Consider the following 11,865-nt stretch of genomic DNA (forward strand, 5'->3'; position numbering starts at 1 on the left):
TAATAAAGGCAGTAAAATTAAACAGGCCTCTAGCCCTCACCCCTCACATCCCTCACTCGCACCCCCCCACCCACTCCCCATGACCTAACCATGCAATCTTATACCCCATCCCTCCCCCATGGCCTGCATACCCTCCATGCCAACGTATGTCCCTCTACCTATCCTCCATGCAAAACCTCTGCTTCTCTATCCAGCTCCCTTGGCCCCTTGTAGCCCCTATTCCAACTTAGTGCCAACTCATGCCAACCTATGACCCTATGGCCTGTTACAGCCCCTATGACAACTTAGTGCCAATTTATGCTGATTCAAAACCCCCATGGCTCCTTATAGCCCCTATGCCAACTTAGTGCCAGATTATGCCAACCAATGCATCCCCCACCCACCACACTTTTCCCTTACACCCACCATGCCAATTCACCCAGTATCCGCCATGGGCAGACCTCAAGAGCCATGTTGAGATGAAATAAAATAAAGTTCCAAATATCTATTACAGATTTCACTATATAAAAAAAACTCATTCATGATAGCCCATTCAATACATTTAAAGTCCTTCAAGTACTTAATCCTTTATAAAACAAACATTTGTATTCATAACCCCACATCAAAGTCAGCTAATCCCTTAATAAACTCTTGGAGCTGTCAATCAAACTGTGAACTTTCAGAGCCTGATAATGATAGGTTGTGGAAGCATACAAGCAGTAATAATAGTATAATGATAGCCCTCAGGCTTATGTCAACAGTTGTTGAAGTTGAAGCACTGTTTTTTTTCAATTAAGAGACACAGCAGGCTGTAATTTTCAAAATTTAAAGAGCAGGAAATTTTAAAAACTTGACAGATTTACAGTTCTACAGACCTTATCCACCTCTTACGCAGATTCACATCTACTCTTAAAAATCATAAGTCACACACTATTTTTGCTCCAGCAAAAATGGGGTCTGTTTGAACTCAGTACTAAGTTCAAATGGCTCTGCTCGGTTCAGTTTCCCATATGTGCGAATCACATCCCTTTCCCCATGGCAAAAATAGGATCTGACTGAAATGGGGAAGGACGTCCAGATCCGATGTCCCAGCACCACTTTGACTAAGATACAGAGTCTCCACGACTCTGCAAAAATCTGAGCCAATGCTCTTTGAGGGCAGTAAAGTCTGGATAATCCTACATAACTTCTTAATTGCATTGAACAGAGGTTACAGTTAGCAGCAAAGTTGTACTGAACTGAGTGAGAGAATTGTCAATGTAAAATACCTGGTTAGGAAATTTAATGAACCCAATTATGGGCATGTGGGCCCTGATTCACAGGACAGAATTTGTCTACCCACCTCATTTCCACGATTGTAGCATGTCCACAAGTGGCTTCCATAGAGCCCTGGGCTCCATTTCTATGCCGACATCCTCTGCCCACTGCAGGTCGCTGAGAATCGTTGTTCAAAAACCACCTGTTCGAGACAGTTTTCCCTTTATAGAGGCGCAGTCCCTATAAAAGGAAAGCTGCAGCAATGTACTACAGGCTGCTGGGTAATCCTTATTGCTATGGTAGAACAGGGAGTCACACACAAGAGGAAGGAGAGGGCATACTAAGTTAGTGATGCTGCCATAGGCTCACTGTGTAAGGAGGTTGAAGGAGGCCATATTTCCAACAGGAAGCAGGAAGGCCTGGAGAACAAGCCTCCAAAGGAAGTGGGAGCAGGTGACGAAGGTTCTCAATGTCCAGAGCATGACTCCACAAGCCGGGCAGCAGTGCTATGAAAGGTTTAATTACCTTATTCGGGTGGTCAAGGTGAATGAATGTATCTGCACATCACCTCTCTCACCCACCACACCACACACCTGTCATGCTGCTCAATGATCCACACTCCCACATCACTCACTCAGCAGCACTCCTTGACACTCAGGGCCTCACTCTTAACATTCCTACATACAACCTTTTGTTTTAAACAGGATCTGCACCTGGAAACTGGCCTGATTATCAGGTTTGGCGCCCTGTCTGGCAGGGAGCAATATAGAGAAGACCACAGACGCAGGGGCAGTTAAGGGACATGCTGTCCCTGTTGCATTAGTGGGAGCATACGGTCTGGTCTCGGGGGTTGGTCGGGGGGGTGTAATCATTGACCTGGGGACAGGGTCTTTGGATGAGTAGATGTTAAATGAAGGGGGATGGGAAGAGTGGATGCAATGTCAGCAAAGCAGATAAGCTTGGGGAGAAGGGAAAAGCACTCCTTTTCTTCCTGGCCTACAGGCTGTACAGCACGTAATTTTCCTCACCTCCTTTGAGCTGCTGAGCTTTCGTGGGCCCAGGAAACCCAACCGACCATGGTTGTGGCTATGAAACAGGTTAAATGCCAGCCTTATTATAATATTAAAATAAACAACCTGCTTCCCTGGAGCGGATTAGCTGCCTGCCTCCCTTCCCCTGCACCCCCTACCCCCAACCCATTCCTGCCTCTGTTGAACCCGAAAGTGGGCAGGTTGGAGATAGGTTATGGGTTTGAGACTTTTAAAATTTTTACACTCCACCAACTCAACCTACGCATTTTTGGGGTTAAAATTACCGCCAGATTTCCTGCTCAGTTAACCCTTTGAACTCAGATTTCTGGATTGCAAATTGCTGGTTTGTCTAAGTTGATTGTCTGTGAAGGTTTTAGGTAACAAGCAGAATCTTTCTGTGCTTTGTTACTTGACTTACCTCATGTATTTCATCAAACTCTAACTCGCCCCAAACTAAAAGCTTCCAATATTACAGATAGGTCTAAGAAAATAAACTGATGAATACATTTCTCATTTTTAGCACACTGAATGAGAGCATTAGCTCATGAACTTCCAATAATTTCATCTTATGATTTTGAAAAATTATCACTATTTTTTTTCTCCAAATGACATTTTGAAATTTTATCGTTTTCATACTTACCTTGCAGACCAGATTGCCCTGAGCACATTTAATTATAAAGGTAGAAATTATGGTGGGCAATGGTATATACTAGACACTTAATGGATTCAAATCAAATTCATCTCTCTTTGACTGAAACAAGTTTAAAATCACATAGAATTACATAGAACTTAAAACACAGAAACATGCCATTCAGTTGAACAGTTCTATGCTAGTGTATGCTCTCCACAAGCCTCCTCCCACTTCATCTCACCCTATCAACATGACAAATGAATGATTTAATGGCTAAAATAGTAGAGATGAGAGTATTTTTAAAAATTATTTCGTGGGATGTGAACATTGCCAATAAGGCTGGCATTTGCTGCTTATCCCCAGTTGCCTTTGATAAGGTGGTGGTGAGCTGCCTTATTGAAGTCCTTGTGGTGTAGGTACATCCACAGTGCTGTTAGGAAGGGAGTTCCAGGATTTTGACCCAGTGACAGTGAAGGAACAGCAATATATTTCCAAGTCAAGATGCTGTGTGGCTTGGAGGGGAACTTGCAAGTGGTGGTATTCATGAGCACCTGCTGCCCTTGTTCTTCTAGGTGGCAGAGGTCACGGGTTTGGAAGGTGCTGTTGAAGGACCCTAAGCACGTTGCTGTAGTGCATTTTCCAGATGGAACACACTGCTGCCACTGTGCATTGGCGATAGAGGGAGTGAATGTTAAGCGGGTGGATGGGGTGTGAATCAAGCAGGCTACTTTGTCCTGGCAAGTGTTGAGCTTTTTGAGTGTTGTTGGAGCCACACACATCGGGAAAATGGAGAGTATTCCATCACACTCCTGACTTGTGCCTTGTAGATTGTGGACAGGCTTTGGGGAGTCAGGAGGTGAGTTATTCAACACAGACTTCCCAGCCTCTGATCTGCTCTTGTAGCCACAGTATTTACAAGGCTAATCCAGTTATGTTTCCAGTCAATGGTAAGCCCCAGGATGTTGGTATAATGGAATGAAATATTAATATAATAACATCAGCAAGAGTAACAAGTTCTCTACACTGCAATTATACTGCACATTTTACATTATCACAAGTGGCTTCAGATATAATGCGATGAAAGACCCAGAAGTACAGATTTCCTGGCCACCTTGAAGAAAATAATTCCAGGACCCATTTCAAATTTTTTTAACAAGGTTGTCTGCCTGACAGCCAGCCTAACTGACAGGCTCCTCAAACGTTTTAAACAGCCACACTACCTCCTGAGACGGGATTGGATGCCCACATCCCTTATCTCGCCATCATTAAAACTGGATGTGGTGGGGTTGATGGGGGTTAAAATTGCCTCCTATTATAAGTATAGCTATGTGTCACTCCTATGATTTGGCCTCCCATGAGACCAGCTCAATATAACTACTAGCAGTGCAAAGCCAGCAATTTATTCTTTAAACTCAAAACTTTCAAAAATCTCAAGCTGTCTACTGGGCCACATTAAAAATTCCAACTCTAGAAAAGATCTCACAAGAAAGTCAATTATTTTCAAGAATTAGAAATGTTTGGAATGCATACTGGAGTTTATCGTTGAAGCAGAATATATGGACTGAAATTTCCTTGGAACTGCTCCCACTTCCCTGACGCACTTCCAGTGCAGCTAGGACAATGGAGCGAGAGCAGCCCTGAGAACGTTCTAGGCCTATGTTAACATTCAAGCACAGGGAAGGTAGGGGGTAAAAGAATATGGGAACATTTGGGGCACATGAGATTATGACCATTGCTCGCATGGAGGATGAACACTAACATGGACTAGTTGGGTCAATCAGCCAGAGTGCATGTTGTGATTTCCATGAAATTTTATTCTACTAGCTGTTGAGTAGAGTTCTCTGCACTGTTTAAGTTCATAGTCATGGAGCTGCGATCTCCCTTGACCAGGGTGCAGTCTGAGTGGGCAGTATAACTCAGTGCTGTTTATTAGTGCCATTCCAAAAAATAGGTATCTGCAAGCATAATTGGAACACTGACAAATATTTAAATGTTCTACCTGGTCTAAAAATTCTTTGATTATTTGACACACTTATTGTTTTGCATATAAAGTCTACTTTCAATTTAAACATCACAGACAGCAAGACAGAGCCAGCAACATTAACCACCATTGGTGAAACGTCCAAAGCAATTAAATCAAGCCTTTGTCTTACCTCCATATCCTTGTTCTTCTCTTTATTCCTGCCTGTTGAGCTTCTGCCATTAGTAGAGGTTTCCCTTGTTGGGACGACTGAGATCTGCTGCAGTGGCATGTTACTCTTGAGGCTATGTTAGATAGCAGATTGGATGGATGTCTTATGTTTCTACTTCTCCTAGGTAAATCATCTGCATCATTGTTCGTATCTTATTTCTGTTAGGCTCCATTCTGTAAATAAATCAAATATACAAGGATATAGCACACTTCTCTCCATCGAATTAAGGTTGTATACTAATATCTCCCACTTGTTTCTCTTCCAATGTCTAATGTACCAAAATGAAATTTCAGCAAAACTTGATATCAAGGATTCTAACCAAATTGAGTTCAACTTCACTCAAATTCTGACCATTCTGCCACCAGATTCCCACAGTGCATTTTTCAAGCCAATTCAATTTCTATCGTTTCTCCTAACTGCCATGGAAACGGAGGGAAACTAGGTCTCTCAGGCACCGATTATAAAATTCTTCTGTTAATGGCAGCAAACTCATATGTTCTCAGTGGCTGCTGCTGTTTAACTGATTCCCCCTGAGTTTTCCAAGTGGTTAGAGACACAGCAGCACACTGACTGGGTAAATAGGCAGAAGGCAGAAAGGCTTAGTGTCCTATTTTAGAAAAATCTCATCCTTCTGGAGCAGCACAGACAGCCTGCTGGGTAGTTCATGCATTTAATCTGCTTAGATCATTGCAATGAGAATGGCTTTGACTATACTAAGAAGTAGCACTGAATGAATGTGAAGTAAAAAGGATTCAAAGATAAGCTCTTCAGAGCTTATTACCTTTGTATGGCCTGCTGAACAGAAGCTCACTTATTAAAAATTCAAGGTGCAATTCATTACTGCTACACAGCGCCTACTGATAACTGTCTGATACTTCAATTTTTAAAATACATTGTGTCATTATTATGTCCCCACTATTCCACAAACTTCTGCATAAGTTCTCTTTGCCACTGTATAACTGGTTATGCTTCTACAGGGCTGGCCTTGTCAGGTTTTCTAATCCCTTCAGAAGAAGCACCCTAGTATAGCCAAATAAAAACACAGCACAGGTAAGTGAGTCTGAACATTAGCCAAGACTAGGTTCTCTAGCAGGCAAACCAATTGCTATTGCATTAGACTGCTCTGATTGACTCCCTCCAGCTTTCATTAATAAACTATGGAAATATTTTAAAAGATTTTTAATCATCCATGGGATGTAGGCGTCACTGGCAAGGCCAGCATTTATTGCCCAATTGTCCTTGAGAAACTGGAGCTGCACCACCTTCTGAGCTGTTGCAGTCCATGTGGTATAGGTACAACCACTGTGCTGTTAGAATGGAGTTCCAGGATTTTAATCCAGCAACAGTGAAGGAGCAGCGATACAGTTCCCAGTCAGAATGGTATGCCACTTGGAGGGGAACTTGCAGGTGGAGGTGTTTCCATGCTGCCCTTGTCCTTTTAGGTGGGATAGGTCACAGGTTTGAAAGGTGCTGTCAAAGGAAGCTTGGTAAGTTTCTGAAATGCATCGTGTAGATGGCACACCACCAGTGTGTTGGACTGAATATTGAAGGTGATGGATGGACTGCCAATCAAGTGGGCTGTTTTGTCCTGGATGGTGTCGAGCTTTTTGAGTGCTGGAGCTGCACTCATCCAGGCAAGTGGAGAGTATTCCATCACACTCCTGACTTGTGCCTTGTAGACGCTGGACAGGTTTTGGGGAGTCAGGAGTTGAGTTTCTCACTGTAGAATTCTCAGTCTCTGACCTGCTCTTGTAGTCAAAGTATTTATATGGCTAGTCCAGTTCAGTTTCTGGTCAATGGTAACCCCAAGGATGTTGATGGCAGGAGATTCCTTTGGACTTCAAGGGAAGTTGATAGATTTTGCCTTGTTGAAGATGGTCATTGCCTGGCACTCTCTAGCAGGAACATTACCTGCCACCTATCAGCCCAAGCCTGAATTTTGTCCAGGTCTTGCTGCATGTGGACATTGACTGCTGGTGCTGAACATTGTGCAATCATCAGTGAATATCCCCACTTCACAAATGAAGCAGTGCTTCATTTGCACTTCCCTCTATTTGATCTACTGCATTCGCTGTTCCCATTGCGGTCTCCTCTACATTAGAGAGACCAAATGCAGACTGGGTGACCACTTTACGGAACACCTTCAGTCTGTCTGCAAGCATGACCCAGACCTTCCTGTTGCTTGCCATTTCAACACACCATCCTTCTCTCATGCCCACATGTCTGTCCTTGGCCTGCTGCAATGTTCCAGTGAAGCTCAACGCAAACTGGAGGAACAGCACCTCATCTTCCGACTAGGCACTTTACAGCCTTCCGGACTTAACATTGAGTTCAACAACTTCAGGCGATGAACTCTCTCCTTCATCCCCACCCCCTTTTTGATCCCCACCTTTTTTCTATATTCATTTTTATTTTTTTTCCCCCACTTATTTTCATTATTATTATTATTAAAAACTTATTTCCATTTTTATTAATTGTTTTATCCCCAGCTTTTAGCCTTTTTGATTTTTTTCCCACCACCATCCCCTCCCCCTGTCCCACCCCCACTAGGGCCATCTGTCACTTTCCCGAATGCTTACCCTGGTCCGGCCATTATCACATTCTGCTTTCGACTCTTAATGTCACCATTAGCACCTCCTTTAGCCCGTACCACCACCATTAACAGCTCTTTGACCTTTTGTTATTGACATCTTTTGCAATCTCTCCTTTGCCTCCACCTATCACTGGCCTTCTATCCAGCTTCATCTGTTCCACCTCCCTTAAACAGTATATATTTCACAACATTTCCACTTCCCTTTAGCTCTGAAGAAGAGTCAAATGGACTCAAAACATTAACTCTGTCTTTCTCTGCACAGATGCTGTCAGACCTGCTGAGCTTTTCCAGCATTTTTTGTTGTTGTTTCAAATTTCCAGCATCCGCAATATTTTACCTTTATCTGAGTGTTTAATTCACTACCACTCCTTCAGGAATGCCAACCTTGAAGAAGTATTGCTCTTCTCTCCGACAGGATTTCCGTTTGTCTCTTTTGCCTTGTTCACCTTCATTGCTTTCCATTTCCCTCCTGGTGTTTGACAAGGTGTTTAGCAAAACTCGCTTTCATAGCCATTCCTCAGTGACTGTCTCCGTCTCCGACTCACCCCACGTGGATTCCAACTGAAGTTCCACCCCTCATGTTTCGAATCCACCCAGTATTACAGGTATCTCCGGAACGTACAACTTCCTCGGACTGCTGTTCTCGTCACATCCTGAGGTCCAGACTCAGTGTCATGCGCCGCCATATTAACACACTCAACCTCTCCCTCCAGCAGCACTGACTTACCCTATCTCAAAGCTGTCCTTGTCCCCAGTTTCATTTTATTCTTCGTCTCATCCAACGCCTTGACTTTGTTTCTTCCTTTCAGGTGCAAAAGAATGCAAGCTCCAACAACTCATTGATACCAATGCCCATCCAGGACCCTCCACCCCTTCCTATCCCTCTGACCCTACCCCTTCTTCTAATCCCAGCCTTTGGCGTGTATTCACCATACCCTCTGACCTTCCCCTCTCTGATGCTGAATGTTCAGTGCTCAGCAAAGGACTCAGAATCATACCCTTACGCCCTCACCTCAATGAATTCCGGGCTTGGCACAATGCTGAATTCTTCTTCCACCGCCTTCGTCTCCGTGCTCACTTCTTTGATCAGTATCCTCCCCCCCCATTCAACGGATCATTTCACCCGCCCCCAGTATTTTCCTTCCACCTGGACCCCTCCCTCTGGCTTCTCACCTGCCCTTGGTCTTTTCATTGAGATCTGTCAGAGTGACATCGGCCATCTCAATTTCTCTGCCCCTCTCACCCACCCTAACCTGTCTCCTTCTGAACTTGCCGCATTCCGTTATCTCAAGTCTAACCCTGACTTTGTTATCAAACCTGCCAACAAGGGTGGTGCTGTTGTCTGACGCGCTGACCTCTAACTCGCAGAGGCTGAGTGCCAACTCGTAGATACTTCCTCCTACCTCCCCCTGGACCATGACCCCACTACCGAACATCAAGCCATTGTTTCCAGGACTGTCACTGACCTCACCTCCTCTGGAGATCTTCCCTCCACAGCTTCCAACCTCATAGCCTCTCAAGCCTGGACAGCCCGCTTGTACCTCCTTCCCAAAATCCACAAACAGGACTGTCCCGGTAGACCGATCATCTCAGCCTGTTCCTGCCCCATGGAACTCATTTCTTACTATCTTGACTCCATTCTCTTTCCCCTTGTCCAGTCTCTCCCCACCTACATCCGTGATTCCTCTGATGCCCTACATCATATCAACAATTTCCAGTTCCCTGGCCCTAACCGCCTCCTCTTCACCATGGACGTCCAATCGCTCTACACCTCCATCCCCCACAAGGATGGTCTGAGGGCTCTCCGCTTCTTCCTTGAACAGAGGGCCAAACAATCCCCATCCACCATCACTTTCCTCAGTCTGCTGAACTTGTTCTCTCACTGAACAATTTCTTCTTAAACTTGTCTCACTTCCTCCAAGTAAAAGGTGTGGCTATGTGTACCCGTATGGGCCCCGGTTATGCCTGTCTCTTTATGGGGTATGTGGAACATACCTTGTTCAGTCCTACTCAGGCCCCCTCCCACAACTTTTTTTTCAGTACATCGATGACTGTTTCAGTGCTGCTTCATGCTCTCATCTGGACCTGGAAAAATTTATCAATTTTGCTTTCCATTTCCACCCCTCCATCACGTTCACATAGTCCATCTCTGACACTTCCTGTCTCTTCCTTGACCTCTCAATTTCTGGTGATAGACTGTCCAACAATATTCATTACAAGCCCACCGAGTCCCTTGGCTATCTTGACTACAGCTTCTTACACACAGCTTCCTGTAAGGACTCCATCCCATTCTCTCAGCTCCTTTGCATCTGTTCCGATGATGACACTTTCTAAAACGGCGCTTGTGACATGTCTTCCTTCTTCCTTGACTGAGGTTTTCCACCCATAGTGGTTGACAGGGCCTTCAACTGTGTCCGGCCCATCTCCCACGCATCCGCCCTCACGCCTTCCTCTCCCTCCCAGAAACATGATAGGGTCCCCCTTGTCCTCACTTTCACCCCACCAGCCTCCGCATTCAAAGGATCATCCTCCACCATTTCCACCAACTCCAGCATGATGCCATCTTCCCTTCACACCCCCGTCGGCATTCCGTAGGGACTGTTCCCTCCAGGACACCCTGGTCCACTCCTCCATCACCCCCAACACCTCAACACCCTCCCAACGCTCCTTCCCATGCAATCGCAGAAAGTGCAACACCTGCCCCTTTACTTCCCCCCTCCTCACCATCCAAGGACCCAAACACTAATTTCAAGTGAAGCAGCATTTCACTTGCACTTCCCTCAATTTGGTCTACTGCATTCCCTGCTCCCAATGCGGTCTCCTCTACATTGGAGAGACCAAACGCAGACTGGGTGACCGCTTTGCAGAACACCTTCGGTCTGTCCGGAAGCATGACCCAGACCTCCCTGTCGCTTGCCATTTCAACACTCCACCCTGCTCTCATGCCCACATGTCTGTCCTTGGCCTGCTGCAATGTTCCAGTGAAGCTCAATGCAAACTGGAGGAACAGCACCTCATCTTCCGACTAGGCACTTTACAGCCTTCCGGACTGAATATTGATCTCAACAACTTCAGATCATGAACTCTCTCCTCCACTCTCACTCTTTTTTTATCCACTTTTTACAATGTTCATTTTTATTTTAAAATTATTTTTTATTCACTTATTCTTATTTTTATTTATTTCATTTTTATTCATTGTTTTATCCCCACCTTTTATCTATTTTCAATCTTTTTCCCACCACCATCCTTCCCCTCACCCCACCCCTTCTAGGGCCACCTGTCACTTGTTCATATTGTTTTTTACAGAGTGCTTACCCTTATCTTGCTATTATGATATTCTGCTTTCTTACCTCAATGCCACCATCAGCACCTACTTTAGCCAGTGCCGCTACCATTAACTCCCCCTTTGAGCTTTAGTTCATGACATCTTTATCAATCCCTCCTTTGCCCCCACCTATCGCTAACCTTCTATCCAGCTCCTCCTGCTCCTCCCCCCTTAAACAGTATAAACTTCATCACATTTTTACTTCTCTTTAGCTCTGAAGAAGAGTCAAATGGACTCGAAACGTTAACTCTGTTTCTCTCTCCACAGATGCTGTTAGACCTGCTGAGTTTTTCCAGCATTTTCGGTTTTTGTATAAAAGTTAAAGGTTACAGTTGTCTTGCTGACCCAAATGAGAGCCTACAAGTCACAGTGCACATGTTTATTCTCAAACTAAAGTGCACTCCAGCCACAGTGGCACAAAAGACCGAGGGTACTTTCAAATGAGCTCACAAGAATAGGTGACATCCCTCAAATGCACACAGGGTTTTTAAATAATAATCAACAGATTGTTTAATTTTGGACTAGTCTACTCAGCTAAATGGGTTTGTAATATGCAGGGGAAGGGATAGGCAATATGTAGCTGTCATGAATTACCAGTGCTCTGTTGGACAATCTGCTCAGCTAATTCTCTCCAATCTGTGTAGTGTGCGCAACATTTTTTGCACCTGTTATAAAGCTGTTTATAGCATCAACATTTTTAGCATTCACAGCAATTAGTGTCTGTAATGAGAGTCCTGCGAGGGAGAAGGAGGAACGGGGCAGGGGGATGGGAGTTGAACGGGAGGGCGGAGGAAAAGATGCAATCATTGGCTGATGGTGGGGTTGGTGGTGGGGGTCAATCTACCAAGAGGGGAATG

General features: G+C 44.7%; 1 protein-coding gene across 2 annotated transcripts in view; it reads right to left on the reverse strand.

Annotated features, from left to right (window-relative positions):
• marchf1 (membrane-associated ring finger (C3HC4) 1) overlaps positions 1–5,264 on the reverse strand; it is a 464,939-nt gene extending 459,675 nt beyond the window's left edge. The window contains exon 1 of one of the 2 annotated variants that reach the window (XM_078540780.1): positions 5,052–5,264. In XM_078540780.1, coding sequence (XP_078396906.1) covers positions 5,052–5,150 — 99 coding nt within the window. In that variant the 5' untranslated portion in view covers positions 5,151–5,264. The remainder of the gene's footprint in view (positions 1–5,051) is intronic. The other variant, XM_078540800.1, reaches the window with a different exon arrangement.
• Between the last annotated feature and the right edge of the window lie 6,601 nt (positions 5,265–11,865).

The sequence above is a fragment of the Cetorhinus maximus genome, chromosome 1 (assembly GCF_964194155.1).
Source record: "Cetorhinus maximus chromosome 1, sCetMax3.hap1.1, whole genome shotgun sequence".
Lineage (NCBI taxonomy): Eukaryota > Metazoa > Chordata > Chondrichthyes > Lamniformes > Cetorhinidae > Cetorhinus > Cetorhinus maximus.